This window comes from Camelus dromedarius, chromosome 19 (genome assembly GCF_036321535.1).
Source record: "Camelus dromedarius isolate mCamDro1 chromosome 19, mCamDro1.pat, whole genome shotgun sequence".
In the NCBI taxonomy this organism is placed as follows: Eukaryota; Metazoa; Chordata; class Mammalia; order Artiodactyla; family Camelidae; genus Camelus; species Camelus dromedarius.
Window position 1 is genome coordinate 3,163,009 of NC_087454.1, and position 18,671 is coordinate 3,181,679.

At 48.1% G+C, this 18,671-nt stretch overlaps 1 protein-coding gene across 5 annotated transcripts in view; it reads left to right on the forward strand.

Annotated features, from left to right (window-relative positions):
* The window catches only part of FARS2 (phenylalanyl-tRNA synthetase 2, mitochondrial), a 309,951-nt gene that overhangs the window by 186,001 nt on the left and 105,279 nt on the right, over nucleotides 1–18,671 (forward strand). For all 5 annotated transcript variants that reach the window (XM_031435245.2, XM_010992409.3, XM_064476159.1 and 2 more), the window contains one exon: nucleotides 14,391–14,542. In XM_031435245.2, coding sequence (XP_031291105.1) covers nucleotides 14,391–14,542 — 152 coding nt within the window. The remainder of the gene's footprint in view (nucleotides 1–14,390; nucleotides 14,543–18,671) is intronic.

An 18,671-nucleotide genomic window follows, 5' to 3' on the forward strand; every position in this document is an offset into this window, starting at 1 on the left:
GGTAGGACTTTGTTGTTGCTGTTTTATATATAGCGGTCAGTATCTGCAGTCTGGTCACACTCCTCTCCTTTGGAGGAGAATGAATAGTGGACAGGTCGTCTGGTGGCTGCCTGGCCTGGCATCTCTGCCCTCAGCACGTTTGGTGTCCAAGAGCCATTCCCGGCCAGCGTCCCAGCACCCCTGCTCCCGGACCCGCCTGGCAGCTCGGGCCATGGCCTGTTCCCACTGGGTGGGGCCACCACCTGCGGAGGCGCCCTGGACTCTGGTGGGATTCTGCTCAGACACCTTCGCAACCCCCAGGCTGCCTTCTGCTCCTCCAGCAAATGACCACGCAGAAACCCACGTGCAAGGCAGGGTGTGGGGGGACGGTGGACTTCATTACCTCTCGGGTCAAAGAGAGATTCAAAGCTAAACTAAAAATACTGTTAGGGCACGACCTCTGGAGCCAGACCACCTGCATAAGCCCCGGCCGTCCTGCGTACAAGCTGTAGGGTTTCTCTGGACTCGTTTTCTCACCTGTAAACGGGCAGTAATATTAACTCCTACTCGCAGGAGAGCATTGCTGTGAGGAGCACGCCGTTTAACTGTACGTAGTATTTTTAGCACAGTGCCTGATATAGACCAGTGTTACGTCGGTCTTGACTATTCTGTCAGTAAATGTCAGTGTATTCATGTATTTAAATGAACATAGTAAGTTCTGTGTATACACCCTTCTCCTGCCACGTGAGAAGCTGCTAAATTTACTTTAAGGTAAAGGTACTCCCCAATTTTTAGAGCTCTTACTTTTTGTCAGCATGACTTTGCCCACAAGAAGGAAAAATCATGAGGTTTTAATGCCTTTTCTCTGGGTTCAGCCGGAGGACCAGGCTGTTTTTCCCCCAAGCCAGTGTTCTTTTGCTTGTTTCAACATCCTTCCCTCCTTAGTGGAGGGCATGTGCGCTGAGCATCTGTGAGCGGCGCTGGATGTCGTGTTGAAGCACTGTTGATTTCTCTGTGGTTATTTCTTTCCTATAAACACGTAAATAATCACCAGGCAACACTATCACTCACTGGTGACACAAATAAGACTTAATATACCTGCAAGTCTATTCAGAAACAAAATTGCATTTAAAAAAATACTGTCCTCTCGCTGGGACTCAAATCTTCATCCTCTTCTTTGCCTTTTTTTTTTTTCCTGCCTTTGATTTCATCTACTTTTTCTCTGTCATAAGTTAGTACTCATAGGAAGAAAGGGTGGAGTTCGTTCAAGACAATTTGTTTTTCTGGGTTATGTTACCTTCATTTCTTGTTTGAAGAAACCGAGGCCCCAAGGTGTGTCTACTGTACTGAATAGTCCAGTCAAACAGGAAGGCCACCCCCAGAAACCGGGTAGCCCTGTGCTGAAACCTGCACTCACCCAAAGCCCAGACCCCCAGATGGCCAGCAGCATTGTCCCCCTGTGGTGCTACAGCCAGAGGTTTATTCTTTCTAAACCTCAGTTTCCTCTCCTGTAAAATGGGTATAATATCCCCCAGACTCGCATGGCAGGAGTAACTGAGACCTTGCATGTGGAAATCACTTTGCGTGCAGGGCTAGGACTGGACAGTGCTCTCAGATGTGAGTCACCACTGTGCTCCTGGAGACCACCATTCACGCTGTGAAAGCTGAGAAAGCCCTTCGGGTCCAGGTAGCCCTTTCACTTCCAAACGGAGTGCTGGTTCCATCTCCGCTAAGATGCACAGACATATGAAGTATCTATCAACACGTGCAATTAGTGGAGAACTTGGGTGGCCAGACCCACTCTCGTTTAGTATAAAGGATACACAGAGCCATTGGGACAGTGGTCCACTCATTGGTTCTGGAAAGTTATCCCTCAACGTGCATGGAATTATTAAGCCAAGTATTTGGAATCCTAGCAGTGTGGCCGAGTTGACAGAAGTCAAAAAAGGACGCGGTTGTTTGGAAGGTCTGCAGCCTCCGAGTGTGCAGGGTGACGAAGAAGAGGGGCCATCATCAGGGCTGGCTCTGCTATTCTCCATCTGTGTACTGGGGGTCGGGTTCGTGCCCAGTGCTGGGAGGGCTCCTGCCTTGGGGAGCACTGGCACCCCCGGGGAGAGAGAGGCTTCCAGAACGTGACCAGGACTGCCAAAGAAGTTAAAACAAAACACACAACACAACAAACAAAACCAAGGAGAAGAGAGGGAGCCCTTTAGATGGTCTACATTTTGCTTTTTATTTGAAAAAACAGTCACCTGTCTCGCCTGCCAGCACTGCTGCTGGAGTCACAACCAGTGTTGTTGACAGGGTCCCGCAGGGCACCGCGCGGGCATCTCGCAGGCGGGCTGCCAGCCAGGGGTGCGTGAGGAAGCTGGGCTTCTCTGCTCTGCGCTCTGGAACCCTCCTCTGGCTGGCAGCTGCTTTGTGAGAACTGCGGCTACTCTCAGTGCCAGAGAGGGAGAGAGATGGCGGCGGCAGGGCCATGTGCCCTGCTGGGCACGCAGGCTCTCGCTCCCCAGGGCACTCTTCCAGGACCACAGTGAGATGCTCCCCGTCCCGGTTTCTTCCTGGAAGTTGGCATCAGAACCAGATGCGAGCATCGTTGCTGCACGTAATGAGTCCCTTTATTCAGGACTGATGTTCCCACAGTGACAGTGCCAAGTACTGTCCACACATTTCTACCATCTCTATGACAACACACAGAATGGACTCAGGATATCCCCGTTTTATGGATGAGGAAACTGAGATTTAGAGAATGCAGAAATCTGCCCTAAGTTATCCAACTGTCAGGATGAACCATGTGAAACTGCTTTTGGGGGTGGGAGTCAGAACAGCCAGCCACACCAGTTTCCTCTGAGTGGTTCCATCTGACCATCTGGCCGGGCCTTGGTTACCGGACGGCTCCAGGCTTGTGCACGTGGACTGATGTAAAGCTGTCCATGGCCAGGCTGCCTCTAATCAGACTCCATCCACTGGAGAAAAGACCTTTACCAAAAGTAGAAAAAACTTTGGGGGGACAATCTTGTAACAAAACAGGGTGGTCCTTTATGTTAAAATGTGAGGCTTCTGATGTCATTCTGACCCGAGAGCACTCAACCTTGCAGGCTCTCTGGTGTGATGTGTTATATGTTCTGTAACATATACATGTTACATGTTAGTTAGCGTCTGATTCCTGGAGTGTTTTCAGAGCAGGGTGACCAGTGATGGGCACTTAGAGATGTTTGAGGCCTGTGACAGCAGTGCTTAGTAAGGCCCTGGTCCATCCATCGCGGGACCGGTGACACTCAAAACAAACATCTTACCAATGAAAGAGTGTTCCCTGGGCCCAAAACATGATCCCCGCACTCAAAAAAAAAAAAAAAAAAGTCACTGTGAAAACAAAGTGGTGAAGTGTTTCGGCGTGCTGAATCCATCACTGTTCTTCCATAGTGATTAGAATCTGTAAAAGGAATGAAATTAAAATAAAGGACACTTCTGGCAAGGTTATGTTCCCAGTTAAGTCTCAGGCCTCAGGAGGGTCAGTTCAGGCCCCAGTGTTTATGGAGCTCCCGTGGTGCGTGCAGCTGGATGAGGCCATGTGGAAGAAATACATATGCCTCTGTGTGCCCTCCAGTGCCTCAGTTTCCCCATCTGTAAAATGGATGAAGATGAAGACGGCTTTACTTCTAAGTGATTTCATTTGTACAACAGTTTAAACTCTTCCAGTGAAATGGGGATGCCAGTTAAATTACTAATAAATCAAATTGTTCCATAACAGAAGCCAGCCCACTCACTCTCTCCTTTATTTATAGACTTGTTTGTTTGTCCTTATCGCACGCCTCCAGGCACTGTTCTAAGCACTTTACATAAACCCTATGAAATGGATACTATTAATATCCCCATCTTACAGAGGAGGAAACCAAGACCCAGAAAGGACCCACCATGGGCCCCGGGCCCTCTCTCTGAGAGTAGACACTGGAGCCAGGTCTGAATGCAGGCTTTCGGGTTCCTGCCGCCAGTGAGCACGTGACAGCCCTGCCGTCCGATCTGGGCCCAGGCAGGTGGCCGTTGTCACTGGGGAAGCCTGCGTTGGCGGGTTCTCTTTTGTGTCCCTAAATGTGAGGCCTTCTGAGGAAATTACTGCTTCTGCCTCAGGGTTCAATAGCTTTTCCATCCAATTTGTGGTGCAGTTCAGAAGCAGAAAGGTGGATTTTTCCAGGAGATGTCTCTGTTTCTGTTGGGAACAGCACCAGCTTGGCCCTGCTTCCTTGGCTGCCCCTCCCCCTCCCCCTGCGTGTGCAGGCGAGGGTCCCCGGGAAGAAGTGGGAGGCAGGGTCCGCCCACTCCCGTCCACTGTGGATGCCACCCCGCACCAGAATTCCACTACCCCCCCCTTCCTTTTACTTTCATGAGCCCGTTCATCCAAGCTGTAAGGCGGACATAGCAGAGTTCAGCAGGCTCTCTGGCAGAGCTGAGCATCACATGCGCCGTCAAGGCAGACAGGCAGCCGTCCATTCCCATCTGCATCCTCAAGTGCTTATTACTCTCTGCATAGGAATGGCATGTATTTTCAAAGAGGTTTTAAACGTCTTTTTGTAATGAATTTCTCCTTCCTCCCCGATGCGTGTGAGCACGTGCACGTGTGTGTGTGTGTGTGTTTCCAGTGTGTCCTTTGCAGAAAGATCGTCTTAGGTTCTGCAGTGACACATTTCCTTGATGGTTATTTTATCAGCATGGTCTTTTTTCTCAACCTTCCATAGATATGTATCTGCCTCCAAATAGCATTTAATGAAGAGGTGTTTGAAATAAATCTCTGAAAACAAAAGCTCCTTTATCCATCATCTGCGCGGAGAGCAACCAGGGATGCTCATCTGTAAAATGCATAATTAGAACCCGAGGACCATGTGTGTGCACAGGCCCGAGCGTGGGTAGATATCGATGGTGTTAATAAAATCCTGGTTTCGGTTCCTTCTCCTCTGATCAGAATAAGAATTAGGTTACATGGAAACCAAATGACGAGAGGCAGCAGACGGAAGAGAAATGCATTATTTTTGTTACTGTAATAGCCTCCTTCCAATATTCTTTCTCATTCCAAAACATGGTGCCAGGGGTCTTTAGGAATAACTACATGTGAAAAGAAAGCAGAGTTTTGTGGGAGAAATAAACATTTACTTTTTTGTAGAATAAAAATAAAAGCCTGTATCTTTTTTAAGGCTGTTGGTCCTTAGGATTGGCTCCTTGATGTATTCAAGTCCTAGTAATCACAATAAAACTAAGCCATGTTATTCAGAAGCCTCGTTATGATACCTTCTCTGTAAACCACCACAGTTGAGGAATTGGGTCAATCAAGAGTGTGGTTATCCGGGAGCTGTATGACTTAGCTGGAGGACCCATCCTACAATGACTCTGTGTGTTGGATTCATCTGGTGCCTTTGCTTTAGAGCTCTTTGCTCTCCTGCCTGGGCTCTCACATCCTCGTTCCCCTCCCATCTCCGCTGTCTCCCTCATCTCCCTGCCAGAGTCCGAGAAAGGGTGAGGCCGGCACGGCCTCCCTGAGCGCCCCGGGCCCTGTCACGGTCCTGGTTCGTTGGCAGTGGGCGGAATGAGCGGGGAGGGGCAGGCGGCAGGTCACGAGTGTATCGGCTCAGGGCAAGTTCAGGGTTCTCCAGCAGCTCACTCCCCTGCCCGTTCTCCCGGGAGGCTCACCACTCCAGCACCTCCCTGTCGCCCTCCCCAGCCTCTGCCTGACCAGCTGATGCAGGTGCGAGAAGAGATGTGGCCAAGAAACACAGCCCTCCAACTGGACGGGGGAGTCAGTCTTCTTCCCTTCATCCTCACCCTTTTCTGCCTCCCTCGCCAAGCAATAAACAAATAAATAAGAGATTCAGGACCTTGGAGAGCGCTGCCAAGCAGCTGGTTTGTCCAGTTGCGGTTCCTCACACTTTCCGTGGGAGCGAAGACGGGGTCTCCAGGGAGGCCCTGCAAACCAGTCCAACCCGCAGGTGACTGGGAAGGAGGTGACTGGAAAATAGCTCCTAGGAAAATGTTTGATGCCATTTTATTCAGGCTCAGGCTTAAATTCCTTATGACCTTGCAGGGCAGAGGGGAAGCCCTGGGGGGCAGGACGGAGGAAGCGTCCTGTGCTGATTGATGAGAGCAGGGGGAGGTTGTCTGAGTCGGTGCTGTTTATCCCGCAGTTAATACCAGCCCCTCGGGGCAGCAGCTGGCTGGACTCTGGTGGTGCCACCCTGGCTGAGGGTGGTGGGGGGGGTCTCGGCCACATGGCAGCCTCCTCGGTGCGTCCTCCAGCCAGTGCATCCTCCCTGAAGCACCAGCCCCTCCTGGTGCTCCTCACACATCCTTTCCCTTTCTCGGGGCTCTATCAATAAAACCACTGAGTTTTGTTATTGTTTTTGTTTTTGTTTTTGTTTTTGTTTTTGTTTTTGTTTTGATAAAGGAATAGAAACTTGAAGGATCCTAGTCTGGTATTTTCTTCCTTGCAGGGATGGAGGTACTTTAGTTGAGGGTGTAGCCCTCGGAGAGCTTTCTTGCTGAGTATTGAAGAGATGGAGACGGGGGGGGTAGGGGTGGGAGGTTGCGGAGGGGAGCCAGTCCCTTCTCCCTCCTCCCGTCTGCAGCCACCCTCCACCCGTCTGCAGCCTCCCTCCTCCCATCTGCAGCCTCCCTTCTCCCGTCTGCAGCCTCCCTCCAGAGAACCACTGGCAGAACAGAAATGCCCTTTGCTGAGCCCAGCCCAGCCTCACACAGATTGAGCAGAAGCAGGTTTGGAGCTGAAGCAGGTGATTAGTAACTGGCCCACAAGGTCAGCTGCTGTGCCAGCCTGAGAGGAAATCCGAGGGCTTTCCCCCAACCTCGTGCTCAGCCTGGGGCACCCTGTGCTGGTTCCCCCCTCTCCGGCTCCACAGTCGACCTTGCAGCCCTCAGAACAAAGTCTAAGGCGGCCCTCAGCATGTCCACGTTTCCTGTCCATCATCCCTTCATCCCCTCGGCCAAAAGGATCTGTCCTTTAATCCTCTGAAGTATGTACCTAAGGGATAAGGCCGCCCCAGCGCCGTGGAAGTGAGAATGCGGTCCTCTTCTGGCCTCTGGGAGGAAGGGTGGCACGGCTCGGATGACCAGTGGGTCAGAACAGTTGGGTCGCACTTGGTCCTTGTAGTTTAAATTTTAGGAAGCCCCGGCCTGAGGAGGAGGAAGGGCCATTCCCCTGCCAGCACTTCTCAGGTGCACTTGACAAGATGGCCCTTGTGACGTAGCGGGGGACAGTTTTGATCAGACGACAGTGTGAGGTGCTAAGTGCTTTCTTGCAGAGGTGGAGACTTGGGCTCAGAGAGAAGCCGAACCCGGGGACTCTGTGCGGTGGGCGTCCTGTGACGGCAGCGTCTTCCCGGAAAGTGATCACTCACCGCCTTGCCCTCCTTGTCGGGGGGTTCTGGCCCGACAGAAGGCCGGGGTGTGTGCACTCCATGTTTTCTTCTTGTGTTGAGTTTCTCTTACTGAGACTTCTACCTGCTTCGTGGAAGGTGTGACTTCCCCAGGAAAGGGCCGTAATCTAGTGACCCCATTCAGGCTTTGAGCCATGTTTACAAAGATGGTGGTGTCTGCCTCTCTGCCCCAGGGCACGTACCACTTCTCACGACCTCCTTCCCTCTGGCCTGTGAGCTTTTCGGTGGCAGGGATGGTCTGAGGAGCCAGGGGAGCCGGCACAGGCAAGACCCAGAGCAGCGACTGGTGGGTGCTGGCTGTCTTGTTCCCAGGCTCCAGTTCAACGCCCCTCTTTCTGCCACCTGAGTCAGGGGCGGGGCTCTCTCTCCATCAGGACCCCGAGTTCGCGGTCCGTTTACCTTTACCTAAGGCGTCAGTCCCACCTGCCCTCTGTGAACTGTGTCGTAAACTTTGTTGGACTCGTGTGGATTTGGAGCAGAAGAAAATCCTGCTTCATCTTTCTCCCTGACGTGAGGAAGCTGAACTCTTTGTTATTGAAACAGAATCTAATATCAACAGATGGAATTTTATCTTAAATATAGAAAAAGAACAATTTCTTTTTAAAATGTGACTCACCAGCTGTGGCCATTGTTTCCCTCTGTTATATAATTTCTCTGGGCAAATGACTAAAAATTGATATCACTTTTTCTTTAATTTTCATTTGATCTAATATTTGGAAACTAAAATGTTTGTTAGAAAGTATAATAATACAGTGGATGCCTGTACAGCCACCACCCACCTGATCACCAGCGTCTTGCGTATCCTGGGATTTCCTCCCATCCCGTCCCACCCCACCCCCTGCTCCCCCCTCTCCCTACGAGGTTTTCTCAAAAACAGGTCATCACAGTTAGCTTTGTGTTCCATATCCATTTCTCCCCTATGACTGAGGGTTGATTTAGACTATTTTCTTGAAAAACCAAATCAGTAAATGTTTTCAGAAGTAGTTTGCCCGATGCCCCTCCCCTGGGCATTTCTGGCTCCGAACAGGACAGAGCACAAAGCTTTAGACACAGATACAGGGGGAGGTCGGCCCCCGGGGGCTAATTCTTACACACTGTGGGGTCAGGAAGAGATATCAACCCATAGTATCAAGGGATCTGGCCTAAAAGGAGCAGCAGACGAGTGGAGGGGGAAGAGGATGGGGTGAGGAGGGAACGAAGAAGGTCGGGTCCAAGGGAGTCCATTCTATAAGAGGCCTAAAGTTTGATCTTTTCTCCAGTTTTGAACAAGCCACTGGAAATCAGATGTCTGAAGTTCTTCAGGTTAATTTTGGTTTTGCTCCTTTTCCTCTGAACACTGGAAGAGTCAGAAGGCCCGCTCTGCATGAATGCAGGCAAGTCCAAGTTCCCGGCTCTCCCTCACGGCACATCCCGTCCCTGTGAGGACGGGGACTTGCCGAGACTGAGATGACGTGAAATGAAACAGAATCCGCGAGCACCTCAAAGAGGCCCTGCTTGGAGCTTCTGCCGTTTCCAGCTTCTGCCGTTTCCAGGTTACTTGGGGTTGGGGGTTAGCAGACCTGGCTGCCCGTGATGTATTCTCTCCTCTAGGACCTCCGTTCACGGACCTGAGGCACACGGAAGGGAGAAGGGTAGATCCCGGTAAACACGGTTAACTGGGAAAGCTTGTACTCACAAAACTCTAGGTGATGGCACTTGAAATACAGTGATTGTATAAGGCTGTGAAGATACAGGCACGAAATTTAATGGAAGATGTAAATGGTTGTGCAAAACTTCTCCAAGTATTTTACCTCTGGGAAGAAAAGCTAGGTAATGCTGGCCCTGAAGTCTCCATCTTTTAACCTGAAAAAATGAATTTAAGAAATGAAGCCTGTGGTAAGTTCTGAAGGTGACATACAGAGACCGAGTAGAAGACGGAAGTATTCCATTCTAGAGACCCGTATTTCTTCCTTGAGACATTTATTTACTCATTTATTGTTTTCATCACAGTTTTGTTAAGATGTAATCCATGTCCTCGACAATTCACCCGTGAAACTTGTGCGACTCAGTGGCCTTCGGCAGGCTCACAGAAGTGTGCGACCTTCTCCACAGTCCATCTCAGGACATGCTCGTCATGCCTAAAAGATATTCTTTGACTTTTGGCATCTGTGTTCTGTGCGAATGCTCGGCCCGTGCTCTAAGGCAGCGGTCTGCGCTGCAGGCCTCACCCCGCTGCGGTGCCTTCTTTAACCCTCAGAGGCACAGGTGAAATTTTACTTGAACAAGGATTGCTGAGGCTTACTTTTTTCGTTGTTTCTTAAGTTCAAAACCATGACATTCGGGCAGGGCTCTTAAACTGTGCTCCGGACGCCTCCGCCCTACAGAGCCCGTGGGGCCACGTGCGCTGGTGGCCTTTCCCACTTTCCTAACTGAGGTCTTAGGAGCCACCCTTGTTTTCCTTGCGCCTGGTCATATATGATTTGCTTTAAATAAAGAATTCTTGAGCTTTAAAGGAAATTTGAGATTGCTACCAAGTCCAAACTCGTTCTGCTCGCCGCGTGACAGGCTAGTAAATCAGGAGGAGGGGTGTTGGGGCAAAGAAGAACAATTTTAGCCAGCAGACCAAGCCGGGGGACTAAAGTCCTGGGGAACCATCTTCCCCAAGTCAGAATTCAGGCTCCTTTTATACTAAAAAGGGGAAGGGGAGGTGATTGTTGCAAACCTCTTCGTGTCGGAATCCTTTGTTCTTACAGCTGTCCACATGGGTCAGGTCAGGGTGTCCCTATAAACCTCCAACAAGACAAGTGTTCTTTTCTTTTCTTTTCTTTTCTTTAACTTTTTATTGAAGTATAGTCAGTTAGAGTGTATCAATTTCTGGTGTACAGCAGAATGTCCCAGGCATACATATACATACACACACATACTGGTTTTTATATTCTTTTTCATTAAAGGTTATAATAAGAAATTGAATATAGTTCCCATTGCTGTACAAAAGAAATGTTTTTTTTTATCTAAACAAATGTCATTTTCTATTCTGCAACTTTTTATCTCTGTAAGAATGGGAAAATGTTATAACCTTAAAGGTCAGAACCTTGAGAATGGGCTCTCCTATGTGTTTCAAGCTCTAGGCAACATTCTTTTACAGAATGTGCAGAACCAGCACGGCTAAGCCCAGGAAACAGAGCCCAGGGTTAGAGCCAAAGGAACAGATCAAATATGGAGTCAGGTTTGTTCTTCCCTGTTACAACAGGATTCAGAAAGATTTGAAATTCTGTTTCTGTTCTTAAGAACTTCAGTAGATAGTTGGGGGCCGTACTAGGGAAACGGGAAGTTAACTCCATACAAAGTTGCCAGAATGATTGTTCCGCGTGATCTCATTGTGGAAATTCTTTGTTTTCTGTGGATCTTCAAACAGAACTGAAATTCTGTCAAAAGATAAGAACAAATATGGGAAACTTCCTGAAAGTTTGGAAGACTGCTTAGAACTTGGTGTGGGTCTCCTGTGGTTTCTTGATGAAGTAACGGAACAAAGGTTTCCCGAGCGGGCTCTGTGCCTCCTTCTGACCAGTACGCTGTGCTCCTGGCGCTCGGTGAAAATAAGTAAGAGGAAAACAAAATGTTGGAACAAAGGGAGGAAATCTGTAAACATCAAGACAGCATGAAGCCTTGAGTTAGAACAACCTGAATTTGTCAAGTACCAAACCTGCCAGCCAAGTCTGAGAAGCAGTTTTTTTATTACAAAACAATTGGATAGGATTAAAGTAAGGGCTCTCATTTGGACGTAAAGCCAAGTCATGGGTGGTGCACACTATTTTTATAGGTAACACTGATTTTTAAGTTAATTTAGAGAAGAACACGATCACATAGACGGTAAACAGACTGTAAGTGCTTACCAATCAAGATAATTAACCTAAAAGCTAAATGAGTCAGTGGGAAAGGAAATGTCGCGGAAGGCACCCTAGGGATAAACGTTAGATTTGGCCTCATTTACAGTTGCTAATTGGGCTGCAGGGGCGACGTGAGGGAACAGGGCTAGAAACTGAGCTGGTTCCGCTGTTGCAGAAAAATTGTGTTATAGCTCGGTTGTGACAGCAACCTGGATCCAGGAGAGAGACCAAGCAGCACTCGCAGAGTTGGAGAAGTCAAGTTTATTACACCACCGGGCCCAGAGGAGTTAACACTCCAAGCTTTGGACCCCATCTGTAGGTTTACACAGGCTTTTATAGGCTGCCAGTTTACACTTTGCAACATCATATGCAAATAAGGTATAATGAAAGTTGACTAATTAGGAATAAGCTTTGTAGAAATGGACCAATCAGGAGGGAGAGAAATAACCAATCAGAAGTGAGCTCCATGCAAATGAAGTACTACAAATGGACCAATCAGAAGTTAGGGAAATGAACCAATCAGGAGTGGAGGAAATAACCAATCAGGAGTGGAGGAAACAACCAATCAGGAGTGAGCTCAGGGAACCAATAGAATTTTAGGGGTAAGTAAGCCGTTTCAGAGGCAAAACGTGAGAGAGAGGCTCTGGGCCAGGGAGCTGGATGGTGCTGGCGGGAGGGTAGTGGCGGTGCCTGGGGGCCCTGCCTCACCGTGAGCCCTTTGTTTTAAAGGGGAGGCCTTAAAGCGGAGGGGTTAAGAGCCCGGCCTGACCCAGCATTGGGTCGTGGCTCTGCTGCTTCATGGCTGGTTGACCGTGGAGCGTTTTCACCTCACAGGGTCCATGGCGACATCAGGAGGGGCGAGTCCGGAGCAAGGAGCCAGCTAGGATGGAAGCGTCCCGTTAAACCCCAGCCTCACTTCCCGATAAGCCCCGTGTCCCGCCCCAGGCACTGTGGCGTCCTGGTGAGTTGCCGCCGGGTCTTGGGCAGCTGTCAGACTGTGTGTCCGTTGAACTGTCCGAGTCCGAGTTTTGGCTAGAAAACGATGAAGGATGTGCTATAGGGATGTTATTTCATGTCCTCCTCCCTGCGGTCTGCTCAGCAGACACTGTCTCTGTTTTATATACGTTTTCCTCAGGGGTGTGAACACCGGCAAGGCCGAGGCCGCCGCCTGACTGGTCGCCGCCTTTGATCTGACAGCTGTCCTTCCCTGGTGTGGAGCAGGGAGTAGCCAGGGCCAGCTCCCCGTGGTCCTCCTCCAGGCCCAGGAGGACGCCTGCCCCCAGAGGGGCTGGGCTGTTTCCCGGGGCCGTCGTGGCGAGCACCACCCTGGGGGCCTCAGACACCTGTTCTCCCCAGACCTGGAGGGCCTGTCCCCAGCCTCCCCTAGCTTTGCAGACTTTGGTGTCCCTTGTCCTGCAGACCCATCACCCCAGCCTCCGGCTTTTTCCCACGTGGCACCTCCCTGGGTGCACATCTCTGGGCTCAAATTTCCCTTTTTATAAGGACACCAGTCATTTTCGAGTAGGGGCCTCATTTTTAACTTGAGTCCCTCTGTCAAGACTTCTCCAGGTTGAGTCACATTCTCAGTTATTGGGGGTGCCTTAACCTTGTTACCGTTTGTTCGCTTGAAGCAGGTTTGCAATACAATAGTCTGGGTTTTTCTCCGTGATTTTAAAAACTGTCTCTGCCGTAATGTCTACTGTATGTTATTCTTTGACGTCTGGGGGGCCCCGTATTCCGTTGACTGCGTTGTCCCCTTGACTTGCTCGTGGGTTCCTGACGCCAGCGCTCACCGCGGTTGGGCTCCTCCTCCCATGTCTGTCACTGAAGAGGAGATTTCATGCTAATTCTTGGCAATCTCTGCCTCTAATCTAATCTCCCTAAATTTCCATGTTCCTTAAGTGGCCAAAGGGTCCTGTCAAAGGGAAAGCACCGCGTAACCATCCAACTCCCGCATCTCTTGTTGCTACACTGCCCCACGGATTATTTATCACAGCGTCTTAACTCTTAAGAAAGGATGTTTCTTGGGAGCTGTGGTGTTTTGTCAGGAGCGCCTGGATGAGAGCTTTATTATGTTCACTTGAAATGTGTGTTCCGAACCCATGCTTTGGTTTGACAGCTTTATTGATATTTCAGTTTGAATAATCATTTATGTTTGAATATTTGGTTCTTCAGAGGTTTTGCCATTTAAAAAGTTGTGTACTTTTTCTAATCAGTGATTCACCAAGGGCTTTATCAGGCTTGGTGTCAGTGAACTTATAAACTTGTTCTTCTAACACACTTACAGTTGTGGCAGATATTCCCTTGGCTGGAAGGTTTCATAATTACATAGTGAAACGTTTAATGAAATGTTTTTTTGCTGTGGTGGTAACGTATAGACATACACCACCACAACCATCTGTTCATAAGTGTGTATATGTGATACATATATACATATTGGTGAGGTACGTGTGTAAGCCATGTAAACAAATGTGCTAACTTCTAAAAGTATCTCATTTTAAATGTAAATTTTATATAGTGAACTCATTAGTGAGCCCTAATAAACTGGAAAAGTGGGGTAAAATGGGAGAATGGCTCCATTTGTGTTTATCACATCCTTAGAGGCCTAAGTTATTAATGATTAGGAGCACTCCCTTAATAATTAGAAATACTAACACAAATAATGACATTTCTAATTGAAATACCAATTTTGACAAGCCCTTACTTATTTCCCTATTAAAACGGCTTCCTGAAAGTATCGCTGGAAGTTAATGAATTGCTTGTTAATTAAATGTGAACTTTTCTCCTCTAGTATCCAAGTGGAAAAAAACTGAAATATGATGTATTCAAATTACTCTGTACTAAACTGAACATTAGTGATAATGTAAGTGTAATATATAGTAATGTCACACATAAGTGTGGTAAGAATCTGTAACAGTCGTAATGGAATTTGCTAATTTTGAATACTGACTTACTTTTTAAGTTCATTTTGTTCCTGAAAATTCAACTACTGAAATAATGTCTTGCCAGCAGTTTCTAACTAACCCAAGTGAAACTTTCCATGAAAACCTTAAACATTGTCAACCAACTAACCAATCAGCCTGTCTTTCCTTCTCTCATTTTGTAGCCTCTCAGCAAGTACCCTGCTGTGATGAACGACATCTCCTTCTGGCTACCTCCTGAGAATTACACCGAGAACGATTTCTACGACTTGGTCCGAACCATTGGAGGAGATTTGGTGGAAAAGGTCGATCTCATAGACAAGTTTGAACATCCAAAGTGAGTAAAAAAAACTTTCTGATTTTATCCCCTTTTGTCTTGACGTGGCAAATGGCATATGGAAATATATTATACAGTTTTGCTGAAACCCAGTGCACAGGAGACAAATGTCTTCTGAATTTATAGTGAAGATACAGCGTATCAGAAAACTCTTTCTATATCGGTACTTTCTGAAAGTCTTTCTAAAGTGCATTTTTAATCTTTCCTGCCTTGTAAACAAAGTACGTAAAGCAGAAGGTTTTAAAGACCTTGGAGTTTCTCAGTATTGTTTTGGGAAGTGATTTCTTGCCGTGTCACATTCCAGGCACCAAGGAAATGAAGCAGAAAGAGCAGTGTGTGGAGGAAAAGCTGTTTTATTAGTCTCTCAGTGAATATTTATTAAGTGCTTACCACTTGCTGAGGCCTGTGTTACGTCCCAGGAATTAAGTGTGTTCCAAACAAACTTGGCTCTGCCTTCTCTGAGGGTTTACAGTCTTGTGGGAGAAGCAAATATGAAGTAAATAACTGCACAGATTTTTGGTGAGTGCTGTGAGGGGAAAAAACATGGGTCATAATCAAAACACTGAATTTGGTCAAGGAGTCAGGGGAAAACCTCTTTGAGAAAGTGAGGGAAGGGGAAGGAGCATTCTAGAACGTGCATGTGAACTCCGGGGGGCGTGTCGTATGTGACTTCAGGAGGGGCAGAGAACACGGCAGCTCAAGGAGCTGGGGCAGTGGGTGAGAGGCGGTGGGAAGAGACGTGGATGCGGGGTCAGGCAGGAACCAGGGCTTGCAACGTCTAAGACTGGGAACGGTACCCTGATTGCAGTCAGAACAGGGGACCATCGTGCGCCCCGACCATCTGGAAGCTTGCTCAAGGACTTAGGGAAACAATATTCCCTGAGCTCTTGCATGTGCAAAGCTGTTTATCTGTTTATACTTAAATGACAGTGTTCTTGGGTATAAAATCCTTGGCTTGCCCATTTTTTTAGTAAGGATCTTGTAAGTGTTGCTCAATTGTCTTCTCAGGTTTAACTTGAAATAAAGAAATCTGAGGCCAGACTCCACCTTTTTCCTTTTCTCCCTAAAAGATTCTTTATCTTAACAATTTAATAACTGTGTCAGCATCCATCTCAGTGTTGACTGGTCTCCCTGGTGAGTGTATTGTTGCCTCTCACCAGATTTGGCTCTGCCTGGGTCTTAGGGAAGTTTTCTTGAATCATATCTGTTAGGATTTCTTCTGACCCCTCCTTCAGGGATCCAGACATGCATGACCAGCACCTCCTTTGACCTCTCTGCCTGCTGTTTTCTCTCTCGTGTTTTAAACTCTTTTTCTCCACTTCGTTCTGAGGGTTTTCCTGGTCAGTACCGTCTCTGTCCCCCCAGGTCCTCTGTGGTCGCTTCTGACGCCTGTCCCATTTCCATCTTCAGTTACTTTGCTTTTCCCCCTTTTCTGAGTTCTTCAGGCTCACGTTTCAGTTCTCCTGTTTTCTCCCTGCCTCTTCCTGGAGTCATTTCTGCTTTGTGATTTTTCCTTCTTAGAGGAATCGCTTCATTTGGTTTTTAAAAGTCACTGCAGAATATTTGGCTAGAAATTTCACATGATCAATGGCAGGATTTTTCTGTGACTTCCCTGTTAGTAAGTTTTTCTGCCACTGTCCATATTTTTTTCCCTGTATTTTAGTAGCTGCATCAGTGGTATATATATAGATGCCTTTCTGTCACTCGTATTTGAAGGCATTGCGTTTTCTGAATCAGCGTTTGCACAAGGCCGAGGGCCGAGGTCGGGGCTGGCGTGGTGGGAGGGGCCAGGCAGTCATGCAGGCTAGTTGTTTTCACAACTGTAAGGCGTTTTTCCCTCCACTGCCGAAAACCGATCTTCCTTTAAGTACGGCTCATTCATCTCTTGGATTCTTTGCATGGGTCTGCCTCCCCCCCAGACCTGCCCTCGTTACACACAGATTTACCTCTGTGCAGGCCCGTTTCAACGCTTGGCGGTGACGCAGGCTTTGCACCTGAGAGTGTAAGCCCGGCTGCGGGGAAGGCATTCGTGCTCGTGCTTGCTGAGCTCCGCTGCTCTGTTCCTACTTTTCACTCCCTCCCGTTTGACTTCTACTTGACTTCAGCTGCTTTGGCAGATTTTAAATATATTTTGGAGCTTACAGACAGTATTTGTCTGCTGACGTTACAGAAAATAGACTATATCATTTGTCGGGGTCCCTGGCATGGGGGAGGTCCTGCCTGGACCGTGGACCTGTCTTCCTAGGAGGCAGGGATTGCCGTAAGGTTCCTGTGGCAGAGATTGCTAGTCATCACTCAATATACAACCTCCCACTGTAAAAATAAAATAGTCTTGTTTTTATCTCAGTAACTTACCAACCAACTAAGAGTGTACACTTCTGAGCTTCCAGAGCAGCAAAGTGTATCTCTGTGGCCAAGTTTAGCCAGTGATTTATAAGCAGACATTTTTAGTGGTATTTCCAGAAGTTTCCTTAAAAGCTGGACTGAGGCTGTCCTTTTCCCTTTTTGCTGCCTGGAAGTGGATGTAGTGGCTGGCGCCTGGGCAGCCATTCTGGACCACGGTGTGACCTTGGCAATGGAAGCTGTGTGGTGGGAGCAACAGCATCAGAGTTGCCTGAGTCTCTTAACACTGGGGTCGATTCAGTCCTGGACTTTGATGTGAGAAGGAAGTATCTTGTTTAAGCTGATATTTTTCAGATTCTTATCAGTACAAACCTTGCTTTTATAGGCCTGAGGAAAGGACCTAGTTGAGGGAAAGAATGCGTTATTTAGTAAACATGGCCCTCTGTGTACTGGCTCTCGGGGAACAGCTAGGGCGGGGTGGCAGGCTTTTTCTGTTGGGATCAGATGGCGAATATTTTTGACTTTGTGGCCCCCATGGTCTTGGTCACATCTCCCCAGTTCTGCCGTGATGGATGCAGCCACAGACGAAGCAAAACTGAGTGAGTGTGGCTGTGTTCTAGTTGTGCGTTACTCACAGAAACAGGTGGCGGGCTGGATTTGGCCCATGGTTTGCGGGCCCATGGTTTGCGGGCCCGTGATATTGGTGGGAGCAGGGAGATACAGGTAATTTTTTAAAGGACCCCCTCTCACAGACTGTGAACCCCCCCCCCCGGGAGGTCTTTCCAGGAGCACCCTGTGTCCTCCTGTTCTCCCGTTAAGAGCCCCTGCCTCAGTGGAGAGAGTGTCGCTCAGTGGGTAGAGCGCGTGTGTGCCCGGTGTGCACAAGGTCCTGCGTTTAGTCTGCAGTACCTCCATTTTAAAAAAAAAAAAGAGCCCCTGACTCAAGTGGTGGCAAGGGACCCTGCGCTCGTCGGTGCAAACCTCAACCTCAAGATTTATTTCCTTCTCTGAACATGTAAGTCAGGTGTTTCCGGGTAGTCCAGAAGGGCTCTGCCCCCTTCTTTGCCTCACATCAGAAACTGTGAGAAATACTGGGACAGAGTGAAAGACAGAGGCTTGTCTCTGAATAAACAAGTTGTTGGACAAATGAGGTGTTATTTTTTGAACGAGAACAGATCCCAAGATGTTTCAGGGGGAAACTGCTGAGCAGAAGCCTAATTTCAAAATGTTAGACGAGTGAGCAGTTTTTTTCTTGATTACAAGTAGCAGTTTGAGTCCTGAAGGAGGATCGGTGTTTCAGGTTTGAAGAAGGTGATGTTTTGTTCCAGTTCAACCCCCAGAACCTTCTCCCAGGGGCAACCTTTGCCACTTTATGTGCACCAGTATTTTTAGAGTCCTGAAATTTCATGTCACAGAAAATGTAACAGTGATTGCCTCTGGGGAGGAGAGCTGGCGTCACAGGGTGTGCTCTGATACCTTTGGAATATTGCACCACATGCATGTACTGAATAATGAGAAAACTTCAGAAAATAAATTACGTAAGTCAACATGAGAACCTGGTGGGAAGAGTGTAGCCCAGTGGTGGAGTGCGTGCTTAGTGTGCACAGGTCCTCGGTTCAATCCCCAGTACCTCCAGTATGAAAAAAAGTAAGGAAGGAAGGGAGGAAGGAAGGAAGAAACCTAATTACTTCCCTCCCCCCCCAAAAAAAACCCCAATTTTTTAAAAAAGAACCTAGACATCATTTTTTGATACATTCATGAGTACGCCGATCACTTTAGTCTCTAA